Raw genomic sequence first — 19817 nt, forward strand, 5'->3', positions numbered from 1 at the left:
TACGATTGATGATGCTGCTCAATTTTCTCATCTCTAAAATAGGAATTAAATCCTACTCCCTCCTACTTTGACAATGAGCCCCGTCTGGGATAGCGACCATTTCTAGCCTGATTACTTTGTATCTATCCCAGTGATTAGTACAGTTCTTGGCACATAATAAGCACTTAACAAATTTGTTAATGATAATAATAGCCATTATTAATAACCCAAGCTGGCAAAAGGTGGGCCAATTTGGATTCCCCATGTCCATTGCTGATGGGAGTTTGGTCTTCCCAGGCCTGAATGTGGGCCCAAAAGGAATCCAAATCCCCAATTACTTCAGACATATAACAATAATCACTGTGGGATTTGTGGAAGCAGCTTGGGAGTCAGAAGGTCATGGGTTCCACTCCCAACTCTGCCATTTGTCTGCTGTTTGACCTTGGGTGAGTTACTTAACTTCTCTGTGTCTCATCTGTAAAATGGGGAGTCTGTGAGCTCCACGTGGGACAAGGACTGTGTCCAACCCAGTGTCCAACCCAGCACTTAGCACAGTGCCTGGCACACTGCAAACACTTAACAAATACCATCATTATTACTATCATTAAGTGCTCCCTAGACTAGCTAGAAAGAAGAATAGATATCAAATCCCCATTTTACAGAGGAGGGAACAGAGGCCCAGAGAAATGCAGTGACAGCAGTGTGGCTCAGTGGAAAGAGCCCGGGCTTTGGAGTCAGAGGTCATGGGTTCAAATCTTGGCTCCGCCACTTGTCAGCTGTGTGGCTTTGGGCAAGTCACTTCACTTCTCTGGGCCTCAGTTCCCTCATCTGTAAAGTGGGGATTAAGACTGTGAGCCCCACGTGGGACAACCTGATGACCTTGTTTCCCCCCCAGCGCTTAGAACAGTGCTTTGCACATAGTAAGCGCTTAATAAATGCCATCATTATTATTATTATTATTATTACCCGAGTTCACACAGCAGACAAGTAGTGGAGATGGCCTTAGAACCCAGGTCTTTCTGGCGCCCAGGCCTGGGCTCTTTCCACTATGCCACACTGCTTCATATGATGAGTTCAACAGTCAATCGTATTTAGCACTTAAATACGATTAACCAAAAGACCCCCACAAAAAATCCAGAAGAATGATAACAAAGATGTCCCTGAGATGGCCTTAGAACCCAGGTCTTTCTGGCGCCCAGGCCTGGGCTCTTTCCACTACGCCACACTGCTTCATATGATGAGTTTAACTGTCACTCAATCGTATTTAGCACTTAACAAATACGATTAACCAAAAAAACCCCACACAAAATCCAGAAGAATGATAACAAAGATGTCCCCAAGTGGTGGCATTGTACCTCTATCAGTGCCCCAACTATGGCCAGTGGCAAAAGTGCCCCAAATATGGCCAGTGGCAAATGAACCCATACTGGTGCTTAGCTGAGGAAATTCTGCTGTTCAGTAAATTCATTCATTCAATCGTATTTATTGAGCACTTACTGCAAGCAGAGCACTGTACTAAGCACTTGGGAAGTATAATTCAGCAACAGAGACAATCCCTGCCCACAACAGGCTCACGGTCTAGAAGCGAATGGGCTAACAGCAAATGAGACCGGAGGGAAGAAATCCCTTCTTGGATGCTTCAGGGTTCTTGGGAAAGCAAACCAAACAGCAATTTCAGGTTCCTTTCATTAGCTAGTGTTGGGTGATCCGGGTGGGAACAGAATTTAGGGAAGCAGCATGGCTCAGTGGAAAGAGCACGGGCTTTGGAGTCAGAGGTCATGGGTTCAAATCCCGGCTCCGCCACTTGTCGGCTGTGTGACTTTGGGCAAGTCACTTAACTTCTCTGGGCCTCAGTTACCTCATCTGTAAAATGGGGATTAAGACTGTGAGCCCCACGTGGGACAACCTGATCACCTTGTAAACTCTCCAGCACTTAGAACAGTGCTTTACACATAGTAAGCGCTTAATAAATGTCATTATCATTATTATTAATTTATAAGCCATTAAAATAGCGGTCTTGTCGTATGCAGTCGAGTTGTCTACCACCCTTAGTGATGCCATAGACACACCTCTCCCAGAAAGCCCCACTCTTCATCTGCAATCATTCTGGTAGTGGTTCCATTTTTGCCATTTTTGGTAAAAAAAATATGGAAGTGGTTTACCACTGACTTCTTCCGCGTAGTCAACTTGAGTCTCGGCCCTCGACTGTCTCCCGTGCCGTTGCTGCCCTGTATATATGTTTGTACAGATTTATTACTCTGCTTTACTTGTACATGTTTACTATTCTATTTATTTTGTTAATGACGTGCATCTAACTTTATTTCTATTACTTCTGACGACTTGACACCTGTCCACATGTTTCATTTTGTTGTCTGTCTCCCCCTTCTAGACTGTGAGCCTGCTGTTGGGTAGGGACCATCTCTATATGCTGCCAATTGGTACTTCCCAAGCGCTTAGTACAGTGCTCGGCACACAGTAAGCGCTCAATAAATATGATTGAATGAATGAATGAATGCCCAGCACAGGTGAGTTTGGACTGGTAGTAGATGGTCTGCCGTCCGCTAGCCACTGGCCAAGCTAGGATTGGGATGGGTAGGCCTCTGCTTCACTCTCAATCAATCAATCAATCGTATTTATTGAGCGTTTACTATGTGCAGAGCACTGTACTAAGTGCTTGGGAAGTACAAATTGGCAACATATAGAGACAGTCCCCCTTCCAGAGATGAGACTGGTAGAGGACTGGAAACTCTCCGGGAGCCATTCTGAGAGGGTGGAATAGTGGTCCTTGTTCAAAATTTACTATGTACCTAGCACTGTGTTAAACACTGGGGTCATCTGAACAAAATCAGATCAGGCACCTGGGACTCTGTCTATATGAGAGGGAGAACGGGCATTTTAATAATAATAATAATAACAATAATAATAAATGATAATGATGGTATTTGTTAAGCGCTTACTTTGTGCCGAGCACTCTTCTAAGCAATGGGGTAGATACAAGGTAATCAGGTCATAGTCTTAACCCCCATTTTACAGATGAGGGAAGTGAGGCACAGAGAAGTGAAGCGACTTACCCAAGGTCACACAGCAGACAAGTGCAGAGCCGGGATTAGAACCCAGGTCCTCTGACGCCCAAGGCCGGGCTCTTGCCACTAGGCCACGCTGCATCTCGTTTTACAGAGGAGGAAACTGAGGCGCAGAGGTTAAGTGAGCTGGCCAGTGTTAGAAATCAGCCAAGTGGCAGAGCCTAAAATAGAACCCAGATCTTCTGTCTCCCAGTGCTGTACACTTTCCACATAAGAAGATTCATTCAATAGTATTTATTGAACACTTCCTGTGTGCAGAGCACTGTACTAAGCGCTTGGGAAGTACAAGTTGGCAACATAAAGAGACGTTCCCTACCCAACAACTGGCTCACAGTCTAGAAGATGATCTCACTGAAATCTAAGGGAACTCATCGAAAACTTAGCCCCACTTTATTCCAGGTGACTTTAAATGGGGCATTCTTCTGTGTAGTTTGGGTAACATGGATTGGGAATAATAATAATAATAATAATAATGGCATTTATTAAGTGCTTACTATGTGCAAAGCACTGTTCTAAGCGCTGGAGAGCTTACAACATGATCAGGTTGTCCCATGTGGGGCTCACAATCAATCTCCATTTTACAGATGAGGTAACTGAGGTACAGAGAAGTTAAATGACTTGCCCAAAGTCACACGGCTGATAACTGGCAGAGCCGGGATTTGAACCCATGACCTCCGACTCCAAAGCCCGTGCTCTTTCCACTGAGCCACGCTGCTTCTCCAATTATGGTATTTATTAAGTGCTTTTCATTCAATCGTATTTATCGAGTGCTTAATGTGGGCAGAGCACTGTACTAAACACTTGGAAAGTACAATTCGGCAACTACGTGCCAGGCACTGGACTAAGCGCTGGGGTGGGTACAAGTAAATCAGGTTGGGCACAGTCCCTGTCCCACGTGGGGCTCACAGTCTCAATCTCCATTTTCCAGATGAGGGAACTGAGGCTCAGAGAAGGGAAGTGACTCGACTAAGGTCACATAGCAGACAAATGGCGGAGCCGGAATTAGAACTCATGACCTTCTGACTCCCAAGCCTGTGTTCTATCCATTACGCCGTGCCGCTTCCCCTGTGATGGGAGATATGGAAAGCTCCTCCGCTAGACTGTAAGCTCCTTGTGGGCAGGGATTGCGCCTACCCACTCTGTACTGTACTTGCCCAAGCGTTTACTACAGTGCTGTGCACATAGTAGGAGCTCATTTTCTAAAGATAAACAGCTGGAGGAAGCCTGCAAGCTGGTAGCTCGTAGGACGCACGGCTTCCTCCTTTCCGAGGTTCCAAGGAGATGGTGATTCAGATGGAAAGGAATCATTCGGTAAGCTTGTTGTGGGCAGGGAATGTGTCTGTTTATTGTTATATTGAACTCTCCCAAGCGCTTAGTACAGTGCGCTGCACTCAATAAGCACTCAATAAATATGACTGAATGAATGTCTATCTCCCACTCTAGAGTAACATGTTTGGTTTTGTTCTCTGTCTCCCCCTTTTAGACTGTGAGCCCACTGTTGGGTAGGGACCGTCTCTATATGTTGCCAATTTGGACTTCCCAAGCGCTTAGTACAGTGCTCTGCACATAGTAAGCACTCAGTAAATACGATTGATGATGATGATGATGATTTGAGAAGCAGCGTGGCTCAGTGGAAAGAGCCCGGGCTTTGGAGTCAGAGGTCATGGGTTCTAATCCCGGCTCTGCCACTTGTCAGCTCTGTGACTTCGGGCAAGTCACTTTACTTCTCCAGATCTCAGCTCCCTCATCTGTAAAATGGGGATGAAGACTATGAGCCCCACATGAGACAACCTGATCACCTCGTATCTACCCCAGTGCTTAGAACAGTGCATGGCACATAGTAAGTGCTTAACAGAAGCAGTGTGGCTCAGTGGAAGGAGCCCGGGCTTTGGAGTCAGAGGTCATGGGTTCAAATCCCGGCTCCACCAATGGTCAACTGTGTGACTTTGGGCAAGCCACTTAACTTCTCTGTGCCCCAGTTCCCTCATCTGTAAAATGGGGATTAAGACTGTGAGCCCCCCGTGGGACAACCTGATTACCTTGTTACCTCCCCGGCGCTTAGAACAGTGCTTTGCACATAGTAAGCGCTTAATAAATGCCATTATTATTATTAATAATAATAATAAATACCTTCATTATTATGAATATTATTATTACTATTTTGGGCAGTCAGCCAATTAGTCAATCCTATTTATTGAGTGCTTACTGTGTGCAGAGCACTGTACTAAGCGCTTGAGAGAGTATAATAAAATATTAACAGACACATTCCCTGCCCACAACCAGCTTACAGCCTAGAAGGGGAGACAGACTTGAATATCAATACTGTAAATAATAAATACATATTAATATAATTATTATTAATAATAATATAAACATTGCAGATGTATACAGAAGTTCTGTGGAGCTGGGAGGGGAATAATAATAATAATAATAATAATAATGATTATGGTGCTTGTTTTGGGCAGGGAATGTGTCTGTTCATTTTTATATTGAGCTCTCCCAAGCGCTTAGTACAATGCGCTGCACTCAGTAAGCACTCAATAAATATGATTGAATGAATGTCTATCTCCCACTCTAGAGTGTAAACTCATTTGAGAAGCAGTGTGGCTCAGTGGGAAGAGCACGGGCTTTGGAGTCAGAGGTCATGGGTTCTAATCCCGGCTCCGCCACTTGTCAGCTGTGTGATTTTGGGCAAGTCACTTCACTTCTCCAGGCCTCAGTTCCCTCATCTGTAAAATGGGGATTAAGACTGTGAGTCCCACATGAGACAACCTGATTACCCAGCGCTTAGAACAGCACATGGCACATAGTAAGTACTTAATAAATATCACCATTATTATGATTATCATTATTACTATTTGGGGCAGTCAGTCAATTATTCAATCCTATTTACTGAGTGCTTACTGTGTGCAGATCACTGTACTAAGTGCTTGGGAGAGTATAATACAACAATATTAACAGACACATTCCCTGCCCACAACAAGCTTATAGTCTAGAAGGGGAGACAGAAATGAATATAAATACTATAATATGTAAATATTAATATAAGTATTATTAATAATATAAACATTGCAGATGTGTACAGAAGTGCTTTGGGGCTGGGAGAGGAATAATAATAATAATAATAATAATAATAATAGTGCCTGTTAAGTGCTTACTATGTGCCAAGCACTGTTCTGACACAGATACAAGCTAATCAGGTTGGACAGAGTCTCTGTCCCACATTTTATAGATGAGAGAACCAAGGCCCAAAGTAGTTAAGCAACATAATAATAATAATAATAATAATAATGGCATTTATTAAGCACTTACTATGTGCAGAGCACTGTTCTAAGTGCTGGGGAGGTTACAAGGTGATCAGATTGTCCCATGTGGGGCTCACAGTCTTCATCCCCATTTGACAGATGAGGTAACTGAGGCCCAGAGAAGTGAAGTGACTTGCCCAGAGTCACACAGCTGAGAAGTGGCGGAGCAAGGATTTGAACCCATGACCTCTGACTCCAAAGCCCGGGCACTTTCCACTGAGCCACGCTGCTTCCCAAACATGCCCAAAGTCACTGTAGAAAAGCAGTGTGGCTCAGTAGAAAGAGCACAGGCTTTGGAGTCAGAGGATGTAGTTCTAATCCCGGCTCTGCAACTTGTCTGCTGGGTGACCCCGGGCAAGTCACTTCAGTTCTCTGTGCCTCAGTTACCTCATCTGTAAAACGGTGATTAAAACTGTGAGCCCCATGTGGGACAACCTGACTACTGACTATTCACTCCAGTGCTTAGAACAGTGCTTGGAACATAGTGAGCGCTTAACAAAAGCTATTATTATTATTGTAGCAGACAGGTGGCAGAGGCAGGATTAGAACCCAGGTCCTTCTGACTCGCAGGCCCGTAATCTATCCACTAGGCCAAACTGCTTCTCCCTAAGCCACACTGTTTAGAGAACAGGGAGCAAGTCGGGGTGACCCACAAGGGAATGCAGAAAATGTGTCTGTTATATTGCTGTAGTGTACTCTCCCAAGCATTTAATACAGTATTCTACACACAGTAAGTGCGCAATAAATACAATTGATTGACTGATGGGCGTTTTGATGTTTACAAGCCCATTAGAGTCTCTCATCCAATAGCATCTTTGTAAAAAATACTGAAGCAATCTGGAGTGGAAAAGCGTGGTGAGCTATCAAGAAATAGCTAGCAATAAACAGTTCAAGAAATCAAGAACTGTGGTGAGGTATCAGCTATCTGATGGTTTTGACACCTGTCTACATGTTTTGTTTTGTTGTCTGTCAGTCTCCCACCTTCTAGACCATGAGCCTCTTGTTGGGTAGAAAGCGTCTATGTTGCCGACTTGTACTTCCCAAGCCCTTAGTACAGTGCTCTGCACACAGTAAGCGCTCAATAAATACGACTGAATGATTGAAGAAAGACCGTAAAGAGCTGACCTTTCTTGACACATCAGTGTTCATTAACCTGTCTCACTTCCGACTCCATTTCCCCCATCTCCAACCCATCAATCAGTGGTATTTTTTGAGCACTTACGCTGTGCAGAGCGCTGTACTAAGGGCTCGGGAGAGTACATTACAATAGAGTTCGTAGACGCGTTCCCTGCCCATAATGAGTTTACAGTCTAGGGGGAGAGATAGACATTAAAATAGATTAGGAATATGCGCATAAGTGCTGAGGGGCTGAGATTGGGTGAATATCAGGTGTTTAAAGGGTACAGTTCCAAGTCCCCAGATGACGCAGCAGGGAGAGCGAGTAGGGAAAATGAAAGGTTAGTCGAGGAAGGCCTCTTGGAGGAGGTGTGACTTTCATAGGGTTTTGAAGATGGGAAGGGAGGCAGTCTGTTGGATATGAAATCCTCCGCTTTATCTACTGTGGCAAGTCAGTAACTGGTTTAGTGTCTGAGTACCCTGCTAGATTGTAAGCTTCTTGAGGACAAGTATCATATCTAGTACTTCTACTGTAACTCCCACATACTTAGTAAATAATAATAATGGCATTTATTAAGCGCTTACTATGTGTCAAGCGCTGTTCTAAGCACTGAGATAGATACAAAGTTACCAGGTTGTCTCACGTGGGGCTCACAGTCTTAATCCCCATTTTACAGATGAGGTAACTGAGGCACAGAGAAGGTAAGAAGTTAAGGCCCAAAGTCACAAAGCTGATAAGTGGCTGAGCCGGGATTAGAACCCACGACCTCTGACTCCCAAGCCCGTACTCTTTCCACTAGGCCACTTTGCTTCTCATATTATCTAGACTGTGAGCCCACTGTTGGGTAGGGACCGTCTCTATATGTTGCCAACTTGTACTTCCCAAGCGCTTAGTACAGTGCTCTGCACACAGTAAGCGCTCAATAAATGCGATTGAATGAATGAATTATCTCCCAAATGCTTAGTAAAGTGCTCTGCACATAGTATGTGCTAAGCCCCCTTTTCCTCAGCTCCTCCTCCCCTCCCCATTGCCCCAATTCGCTCCCTTTGCTCTACCCCTACAACCCGATGGCACTTGTGTTTATATGTAATAAGGATAATGATGGCATTTATTAAGTGCTTACTATGTGCAAAGCACTGTTCTAAGTGCTGACATATCTGTAATTCTATTTATTTATATTAATGCCTGTTTGCTTGCTTTGATGTGTATATAGCTATAATTCTATTTATTTATATTGATGCTATTGATGCCTGTTTACTTGTTTTCACGTCTGTCTTCCCCCTTCTAGACTGCAAGCCCGTTGTGGGCGGGGATTGTCTCTCTTTATTGCTGAACTGTACTTTCCAAGTGCATAGTACAGTGCTCTGCACGCAGTAAGCACTCAATAAATACGATTGAATGAATGAATGAATAAAAAAGCAAGATTAATTGGGAGACTAATAATAATAATGGCGATATTGGTTAAGCACTTACTTTGTGCCAGGCACTGTTCTAAGCACTGAGGTGAATACAAGCAAATCGAATTGGACACAGTCTCTATCCAACATGGGGCTCACAGTCTCAAGTGCCACTTTACAGATGAGGTCACTGAGGCCCAGAGAAGTGACTTGCCCAAGGTCACACAGCAGAAATACGGGGGATCCAGGATTAGAACCCATGACCTTCTGATTCCCAGGCCTGGGCTCTATCAACTACGACATACTGCTGTTAAGCGCTTACTATGTGCCGGGCACTGTGCACTTTGCGGGACTCAAAGCAACCGCCTTTTATCTGCCTTAGGCATGGCAGCTGTGGCTCTATGTGGCAGTCATTGATTGGTCCAGGCCCATTATTCATTCATTCATTCAATCGTATTCATTCAATCATATTTATTGAGCGCTTACTGTGTGCAGAGCACTGTACTAAGCACTTGGGAAGTACAAGTCTGCAACATCTAGAGACGGTCCCTACCCAACAACAGGCTCACAGTCTAGAAGGGGGAGACAGACAACAAAACAAAACACGTAGACAGGTGTCAAAATCGTCAGAACAAATAGAATTATAGCTATATGCACATCATTAACAAATAGAATAGTAAATATGTACAAGTAAAATAGAGTAATAAATCTGTACAAACATATATACAGGTGCTGTGGGGAGGGGAAGGAGGTAGGGAGGGGGAGGAGGGGGAGGAGGAGAGGAAAAAGGGGGCTCAGTCTGGGAAGGCCTCCTGGGGGAGGTGAGCTCTCAGTAGGACTTTGAAGGGAGGAAGAGAGCTAGTGTGGTGGATATGCGGAGGGAAGGGATTCCAGGGCAGGGGGAGGACGTAGGCTGGGGGTCAATGGCGGGAAAGGCGAGAATGAGGTACAGTGAGGAGGTTAGCAGTGGCAGAGGAGCGGAGGGTGCGGGCTGGGCTGGAGAAGGAGAGAAGGGAGGTGAGGTAGGAGGGGGTGAGGTGATGGATGGACAGCCTTGAAGCCGAGAGTGAGGAGTTTTTACTTGATGCGTAGGTTGACAGGTAGCCACTGGAGATTTTTGAGGAGGGGAGTAACATGCCCGGAGCGTTTCTGCACAGAGATGATCCGGGCAGCAGCGTGAAGTATAGACTGAAGCGGGGAGAGACAGGAGGATGGGAGATCAGAGAGGAGGCTGATGCAGTCATCCAGTCGGGAGAGGATGAGCGATTGAACCAGCAGGGTAGCGGTTTGGATGGAGAGGAAAGGGCGGATCTTGGCGATGTTGCAGCACTGAGACTGGCAGGTTTTGGTGATGGCTTGGATGTGAGGGGTGAACGAGAGAGTGGAGTCGAGGATGACACCAAGGTTGTGGGCTTGTGAGATGGGAAGGATGGTAGTGCCATCTACGGTGATGGGAAAGTCAGGAGAGGGCAGGGCTTGAGAGGGAAGATAAGGAGTTCAGTCTTGGACATACTGAGTCCACACCTACAATTGACACCTACAATTCTGCACTGGCCTCTATTTTTCCCAACTTGTCCTAGTCCTCCACATCTCTATATTGGATTATCATGGAAAGAACCAGTAAGGGCTAAAAGGAGCCTGAATTTGTTTCCTTTGGAAAAGCAAATAAATAATAAATAATGATGGCATTTGTTAAGTGCTTACCCTGTGCCAAACACTGTTCTAATCGCTGGGGTAGATACAAGGTCATCAGGTTGTCCCACGTGGGGCTCACAGTTTTAATCCCCATTTTACAGATGAGGTAACTGAGGCACAGAGAAGTTAAGTGACTTGCCCAAAGTCACAAAGCTGATAAGTGGCAGAGCCAGGATTAGAACCTACGACCTGTGACTCCCGAGCCCGGGCTCTTTCCACTAAGAAATGCTGCTTGCCAAATGACTATGAAGTTGCTAGTTTATCATCACAATGCATTGTTTATTATAAAATATTTTCTCATATGCTATGTACAATAATGGGGAAATAAATCACACTGTTCCTTCACAGGGTTTGTTGAAAGAGGCTCAGAAAAAAAAATTGACCATTTGCCACAGATATAATTTTCCAGATTTTTAATGTTTTTGAAAATATATGAAAAAGGTCTTGATTTCCTTGGGGTGAAGAGTGACGGTGTAATCTGTGATCTTCTTTGCGGCATCTGAAAATCCTAAAACAATCCACATGCTGTTTTAACATCCCATTTGTGAACTTTCATTCAATCATTTAATCATATTTATTGAGCGCTTACTGTGCAGAGAGCACTGAACTAAGCATTTGGGAGAGTAGGAGCCCACCCTTTTCCTCCCAGACTGAGCCCCCCTTTTCCTCTGCTCCTCCTCCCCTCCCCATCGCCCCGACTCCCTCCCTCTGCTCAATCCCCCTCCCCGCCCCACAGCACTTGTGTCTATTTGTACATATTTATTATTCTATTTATTTCATTAGTCTATTTATTTTATTAATGATGTGTATATAGAAGCAGCGTGGCTCAGTGGAAAGAGCCCGGGCTTTGGAGTCAGAGGTCATGGGTTCAATTCCCAGCTCTACCAATTGTCAGCTGTGTGACTTTGGACAAGTCATTTCACTTCTCTGGGCCTCAGTTCCCTCAACTGTAAAATGGGGATTATGACTGTGACTCCCTGTGGGACAACCTGATCACCTTGTAACCTCCCGAGTGCTTAGAAAAGTGCTTTGCACATAGTTAGCGCTTAATAAATGCCATTTTTATTTATTATTATTATCTATAATTCTATTTACCTATTCTGATGCTATTGATGCCTGTCTACTTGTTTTGTTGTCTGTCTCCCCCTTCTAGACTGTGAGGGCGTTGTTGGGCAGGGATTTTTTTTTTAGTGGCAGTTATTAAGCGCTTACTATGTGCAAAGCACTGTTCTAAGCGCTGGGGAAGTTACAAGGTGATCAGGTTGTCCCACGGGGGGCTCACAGTCTTCACCCCCATTTTACAGATGAGGGAACTGAGGCCCAGAAAAGTTAAGTGACTTGCCCAAAGTCACACAGCTGACAAGTGGCGGAGCTGGGATTTGAACCCATGACCTCTGACTCCAAAGCCCGGGCTCTTTCCACTGAGCCACGCTGCTTCTCCATCTGTTGCCGAATTGTACTTTCCAAGTGCTTAGCACAGTGCTCTGCACACAGTAAGTGCTCAATAAATACGATTGAATGAATGAATGAATGAACATTCCCTGCCCACGATGTTCTTGTCCAATTATCTGATGTTTCAATCCCTTTATGCCTAGAATATTCTGTCCCAATCACTTGTTACACTTCTCTGTCCCACCTCTATCGCTACATCCTGTCTCTGGCCTAGAATGCCCTCCCCCCTCATATCCGACAGACAATTTCTTTCCCGACCCACCTTCTTTAAAGCCTTAATGAAGGCCCATCTCCTCCAGGAGGCCTTCCCTGACTAAACCCTCCCTTCTTCTTCTCTCACTCCCTTCTACATCACCCTGACTTTCTCCCTTTATTCATCTCTCCTCCCAGTCCCACAGCACTTACTTCCATATTGTATCTACCCCAGCACAGTACTTGCTACATAGTAGGCCTTTAAATATCACAACGACTATCATTATTTTGCCTTGGGAAGCAATAGAATGGATTAATAATAATAATGTTGGTTTTTGCTTAAGCGCTTACTATGGGCCAAGCACTGTTCTAAGCGCTGGGGTAGATACAAGGTAATCAGGTTATCCCACGTAGGGCTCACAGTCTTCATCCCCATATTACAGATTAGGGAACTGAGGCACAGAGAAGTTAAGTGACTTGCCCAAGGTCACGCAGTTGACAAGTGGTGAAGTCAGGATTAGAACCCACGACCTCTGACTCCCAAGCCCGGGCTATTTCCACTAAGCCCTGCGAAGCAACGTGGCCTAGTGGAATGAGCCCCAGCCTGGGAGACAGAGGTCCTGGGTTCTAATCCCAGCTCAGCCACTTGCCTGCTCCGTGACCTTAGGCAAACCACCACCCTTCTCTGTGCCTCGGATCTATCAACTCTGTTGTACTGTACTATTCCAAGCGCTTAGTACAGTGCTCTGCACACAGTAAGTGCTCAATACATACCACTGATTGACTGAGTCAATACCTGTTCTTCCTCCTACTTAGATTGGGAGCCCCATGTAGGACTTGTTTGGACAGAGAAGCAGCGTGGCTCAGTGGAAAGAGCATGGGCTTTGGAGTCAGAAGTCATGGGTTCAAATCCTGGCTCCACCAACTGTCAGCTGTGTGACCTTGAGCAAGTCACTTAACTCCTCTGGGCCTCAGTTACCTCATCTGTAAAATGGGGATCAAGATTGTGAGCCCCCCATGGGACAACCTGATCACTTTGTAACCTCCTCAGTGAGCCCACTGTCGGGTAGGGACTGTCTCTATATGTTGCCAACTTGTACTTCCCAAGCGCTTAGTACAGTGCTCTGCACACAGTAAGTGCTCAATAAATATGATTGATTGATTGATTAGAAAATGCTTTGAACATAGTAAGAGCTTAATAAATGCCATCATTATTATTATTGTTTATCTTGTAACTACCGCAGCCCTTAGTACAGTGCTTGGCACAGAGTGAGCGCTTAATAAATAGCACAACTACTGTTCATTCATTCATTCAATCGTATTTACTGAGCGCTTACTGTGTGCAGAGCACTGTACTAAGCACTTGGGAAGTACAAGTTGGCAACATATAGAGACGGTCCCTACCCAGTCTAGGAGCAGGAGCCAGAGAGCAAAACAAAACACATTAACAAAATAAAATAAATAGAATAAATATGTACAAATAAAATAAATAAATAAAGTAATAAATACATACAAACTATACAAACTTTATTTTATTTGTACATATATATGTATATATATGTATATATATGTATATGTATATGCATGTATATATATGTATATATACATATACATATACATGCATATACATATACATATATATACATATATATGTACAAATAAAATAAATAAAGTAATAAATACATACAAACTATATATATATATATATATATATACACACACACATATATATATACAGGTGCTATGGGGAGGGGAAGGATACTGTTATTATTTCTGTTATCAGAGAGAGCAGGGCTCATCGGGGAGGTGCGGAGGGAGGCAGCCTAAGTTTTGCGTGCTAGTTTTCCAACATCCTTAGGTTCGGGAAAACATCGACGAACCACCCCAAACCGTCAAGCTTCTCAAACCTTTGCCTCGGTGACCGGCTGTCCGCCACTTCCAGCGTCTGAGGGTGTTTACATCCCACGTTCCCGTGAGAGAGCGTTCTTCCACAACCACCACCGTCCCCAGCTCCCGCAGGAAGGTCTAAGTGGAAGCAAGGACATGACGTTAGGAGGCCCGTCTACTACCGGCAAGAAGCAGCCTGGTGTAGCGGACGGAGCCGGGCCTGGGAATCAGGAGGTCATGGGTTCTAATCTCCGCTCCACCACTTGTCTGCTGTGTGGCCCTGGGCAAGTCACTTCACTCCCCTGGGCCTCAGTTACCTCATCTGGGAAAAGGGGATTAATAATAATAATAGTATTTGTTAAGCGCTTACTATATGCCAAGCAGTGTTCTAAGCATTGGGGTACATACAAGGTAATCAGGTTGTCCCACGCGGGGCTCACAGTCTTAATCCCCATTTTACAGATGAGGTAACTGAGGCCCAGAGAAAGTAAGTAGCATGGCTAAAGTCAAACAGCAGACAACAGCAGACAGAGAAGCAGCATGGCTCAGTGGAAAGAGTACTGGCTTGTGAGTCCGAGGTCATGGGTTTGAATCCGGGCTCCACCACTTGTCAGCTGTGTGACCTTGGGCAAACCACTTAACTTCTCTGTGCCTCAGTTACCTCATCTGTAAAATGGGGATGAAGACTGTAAGCCCCACGTGGGACAACCTGATCACCTGGTATCCCCCTCAGCGCTTAGAAGAGTGCTTCGCACATAGTAAGCACTTAACAAATATCATCATTATTATTATAACTATTAAGTGGCAGAGCTGGGATCAGAACCCATGTCCTTTGACTACCAAGCCCATGCTCTTTTCACTAAGCCACACTGATTAAAAGTGTAAGCCCTATGTGGGATAGGGACTGTGTCCAACCCGATTTGTTTGTTTCAGCCACAGCGCTTAGTACAGTGTCTGGCACATATTAAGGGCTCAAAAATGCCATAATTTTTGTTATTTCTGTTATTATTATTACTGAAATGGAAGCATATTGAACCGGGCCTGTACCATCAGCAGGGAAGAGTCTGTGTCAGTAATAATGATGGCATTTGTTAAGCGCTTACTATGTGCAAAGCACTGTTCTAAGCGCTGGGGGGGAAACTGAACTCGCTGGTTGTGGTGAGAATACACTGAGCAGCAGAATCTTCCAGAGAAGCAGTTTGGCCTAGTAGGAAGGGCACAGGCCTGGGGTCGAAGGAGCTGGGTTCCAATGCTGAATACGCCACTTGTCTGCTGTGTGATCTCAGGAAAGTCACTTCGGTTCTCTGATCATCAGTTACCTCATCTGTAAAATGGGGATTTAATACCTGTTCTCTCTCCTACTTACCCTGTGAGCCCCATGTGGGACAGGGACTGCGTCCAACCTGATTAACCTGTATCTACCTCAGCGCTTACAACAGTGACTGGCACATAATAATAATAATTATGGTACTTGTTAGGTGCTTACTATGTGCCATGCACTGTTCTAAGCGCTGGGGTAGATTCAAGTTAGGTTGGACACTGTCCCTGTCCCACATAGGGCTCACACTCTTAATCCTCATTTTACAGATAACTGAGGCCCAGGGAAGTTGGCAGCTTATAGAGACGGTCCCTATTGTACATATTTATTACTCTATTTTACTTGTACATATTTATTCTATTTATTTTATTTTGTTAATATGTTTTGTTGTCTGTCTCCCCCTTCTAGACTGTGAGCCCACTGTTGGGTTGGGACCGTCTCTATATGTTGCCAACTTGTACTTCCCAAGCGCTTAGTACAGTGCTCTGCACACAGTAAGCGCTCAATAAATACGATTGACTGGAAAAGTTAAGTGACTTGCCCCAAGTCACATAGCAGACACGTGGCGGATCCAGGATTAGAACCCATGACCTTCTGACTCTCAGGCTCGGGGTCTATCTACTAAGCACACTGCTTCTTCAGCCACGCTACTTCAGCATAGTAAGCACATATAGTAAGCACTTAACAAGTACCACAGTGAACAAATACCATTTTTTATTATTTCCAGTGGCTCTTTCTGCTTAGTCTACTTTCGCCACTAAGATTTAGGTCAATGATGGGGATGGGTGAGAAAACCAAAGCTAAGACAAAGTCAGTGCAGTTGGAGCCTCTGAACTCCTTTCCCTCCCCACGGAACTTGTATATATTTGTACAGATTTATTGCTCTATTTATTTTACTTGTACATATTTACTACTCTATTTAGTTAATGATGTGCATATAGCTATAATTCTATTTATTCTGACGATTTTGACACCTGTCTACATGTTTTGTTGTCTGTCTCCCCCTCCTAGACTGTGAGCCCGTTGTTGGGTAGGGACCGTCTCTATATGTTGCCACCCTGTACTTCCCAAGCGCTTAGTACAGCGCTCTGCACACAGTAAGCGCTCAATAAATACAATTGAATGAATGAATGAACTCCATCTGAGCACAGGTAGCAGAGCCCAGCTAACCTACAATAACCCTCTAGACTTTAAGCTCGTTGGGAGCTCAAGACATCTCTACTTGGACGTCCTCCCGTCATCTCAAACTTAACAAGTCCCAAACAGAACTCCCGATCTTCCCACCCAAACCTGGTCCTCCCCAAGACTTTCCCATCACTGTAGACGGCACCACCATCCTTCCCGTCTCACAAGGCTGTAACCTTGGCGTTATCCTTGACTCCTCTCACTCAACCCACATATTCAATCCCTCACTAAATCCTGTCAGTCCCACCTTCACAACATCTATAATATCCACCCTCTTCTCTCCATTCAAACTGCTACCCTGTTTCAGCACTTAGAACAATGCTTGGGACATAGAGAAGCAGTGTGGCTCAGTGGACAGGAGCCCGGGCTTTGGAGTCAGAGGTCATGGGTTCAAATCCAGGCTCTGCCAATTGTCAGCTGTGTGAGTTTGGGCAAATCACTTAACTTCTCTGGGCCTCAGTTACCTCATTTATAAAATGGGAATGAAGACTGTGAGCCCCCCGGGGGACAACCTGATCACCTTGTCACCTCCCCAGTGCTTAGAACAGTGCTTTGCACATAGTAAGCGCTTAATAAATGCCATTATTATTACTATTATAGGAAGTGCTTAACAAATGCCATTATTATTATTATTATTAATACAATCACTCATCGTATCCCACCTAGATCATTGCATCAACCTCCTTTCTGGCCTCCCAACCTCCTGCCTCTCCCCACTCCAGTCCATATTTCACTCTGCTGCCTGGATCATCATTGTACAGAAGCGTTCAGGACACTTCACCCCACTCCTCAAAAATCTCCAGTGGTTGTCCATCCACCTCTTTATCGAACAAAACCTCCTCACCATTGGCTTTAAAGCAGTTCATCCCCTTGCCCCTCCTCCCTCACCTCCCTTCTGTCCTTCTCCATTCCAGCCCGCACCCTCCGCTCCTCTGCCACCGCTAACCTCCCCACCTCTAGACTGTGAGCTCGCTGTGGCCAGGGATAGTCACTCTTTACTGTTGTGATGTACTTTCCCATGTGCTTAGTACAGGGCTCGGCACACAGTAGGCGCTTAATAAATCCAATTGAATGAATGAATGAGTGGGAAGACATGGGCTGAATGCTTCTGTTGGTAGATGATCCATTTAGCAGAATAAAGTATGGATTGGAGTGGGGCAAGACAGCAGACATGGTGTGGGGGATTGAGTGGGAACCTGTGTAGGGCTTGCCTAGAGGCTTATGGGGGCCCTGTATGGGTGTTCATTCAATCATAACTCATTCATTTGTATTTATTGAGTGCTGACTGTGTGCAGAGCACTGTACTAAGCATTTGGGTGCACTGGGTTGAGGCTTTGTGTGGAGACTCTACAACACCACCAAGATCCGCCCTTTCCTCGCCATCCAAACCGCTACCTTGCTGGTTCAATCTCTCATCCTATCCCGACTGGATGACTGCATCAGCCTCCTCTCTGATATCCCATCCTCCTGCCTCTCCCCACTTCAGTCTATACTTCACGCTGCTGCCTGGATTATCTTTGTGCAGAAACCCTCTGGACATGTTACTCCCCTCCTCAAAAATCTCCAGTGGCTGCCTGTCAACCTACGCATCAAGCAAAAACTCCTCACTCTCGGCTTCAAGGCTGTCCATCACCTCACCCCCTCCTACCTCACCTCCCTTCTCTCTTTCTCCAGCCCAGCCCGCACCCTCCGCTCCTCTGCCACTGCTAACCTCCTCACTGTATCTCGTTCTCACCTGTCCCGCCGTCGACCCCCAGCCCACGTCCTCCCCCAGCCTGGAATGTCCTCCCTCCGCACATCCGCTGAGCTAGTGCTCTTCCTCCCTTCAAAGCCCTACTGAGAGCTCACCTCTTCCAGGAGGCCTTCCCACACTGAGCCCTCTTTTTCCTCTCCTCCTCCCCATCCCCCCACCCTACCTCCTTCCCCTCCCCACAGCACCTATATATATGTTTGTACAGAATTATTACTCTATTTTACTATTCTACTATTTACTATTCTATTTATTTTGTTAATGATGTACATTTAGCTTTAATTCTATTTGTTCTGATGACTTGACACGTGTCCACATGCTTCGTTTTGCTATCTGTCTCCCCCTTCTAGACTGTGAGCCCGTTGTTGGGTAGGGACCGTCTCTATATCTTGCCGACAGTAAGCGCTCAATAAATACGATTGAATGAATGAATGAATGTGAGGGCCTGTGTAGCTGAACTGTTTGGGGGGGAGTCTGTGTATGGGGAAACTGTGTGTATGTGTGTGTGTGTGAGGGCCTGTTTGGAGGACTGTGTGGGGATTTGTGTAGGTGAAATGGGTGGGGAGAACTTGAGTAGGGGGGCCCATGTGGGTAACCTGAGTGGATGCCTGGGAGGAGAACCTGGGTGGGAGGGCCAGCGCTTACAACAGTGCTACATAGCTATAATTCTATTTGTTTTCATGATTTTGACACCCGTCTCCATGTTTTGTTTTGTTGTCTGTCTCCCCCTTCTAGACTGTGAGCCCGTTGTTGGGTAGGGACCATCTCTGTAATGTTGCCGACTTGTACTTCCCAAGTGCTTAGTACAGTGCTCTGCACACAGTAAGCGCTCAAAAAATATGATTGAATGAATGAACAAATGCTTGGCACATAGTAAGCGCCTAACAAATACCTATTATTATGGAGGACTGTGTGGGGATTTGTGTAGGTGACTTGTGAGGGGAGAGCCTATGTGGGGGTCTCTGTGGAGGGGCCAAATGTGGGCAACCTGGGTGGAGGCTTGGGTGGGGAACCTGGGTAATAATAATAATAATAATTATTGTTATTTTGGCATTTGTTAAGTGCATACTATGTGCAAAGCACTGTTCTAAGAACTGGGGGAGATACAAGGTAATCAGGTTGTCTCATGTGGGGCTCACAGTCTTAATCCCCATTTTCCAGATGAGGTAACTGAAGCACAGAGAAGTTAAGAGATTTGCCCAAAGTCACACAGCTGATAAGTGGCGGAGCTAGGATTAGAACCCATGACCTCTGACTCCCAAGCTCACGCTCTTTCCACTGAGCCACACTGCTTCTCTAGGGGCCTGTGTATGGGCGCCTATAAGGGGACCTGTGGAGGTGGCCTAGTGGAAAGAGCCCGGGCTTGGGAGTCAGAGGTCGTGAGTTCAAATCCCCTCTCGGCCGCTTGTCAGCTGTGTAACTTTGGGCAAGTCACTTCACTTCTCTGTGCCTCAGTT

General features: G+C 45.4%; 1 protein-coding gene across 1 annotated transcript in view; it reads right to left on the bottom strand.

The window, feature by feature from the left end:
- Positions 1-10974: 10974 nt before the first annotated feature.
- MAN2B2 (mannosidase alpha class 2B member 2) overlaps positions 10975-19817 on the bottom strand; it is a 92462-nt gene continuing 83619 nt past the window's right edge. The window contains exons 18-19 of the mRNA XM_038745766.1: positions 14128-14245; positions 10975-11084 (exon numbers count right to left, since the gene is read on the bottom strand). Of these exons, the coding sequence (XP_038601694.1) occupies positions 10990-11084; positions 14128-14245 (213 nt within the window). The 3' untranslated portion in view covers positions 10975-10989. The remainder of the gene's footprint in view (positions 11085-14127; positions 14246-19817) is intronic.

This window comes from Tachyglossus aculeatus, chromosome 4 (genome assembly GCF_015852505.1).
Source record: "Tachyglossus aculeatus isolate mTacAcu1 chromosome 4, mTacAcu1.pri, whole genome shotgun sequence".
NCBI lineage: Eukaryota > Metazoa > Chordata > Mammalia > Monotremata > Tachyglossidae > Tachyglossus > Tachyglossus aculeatus.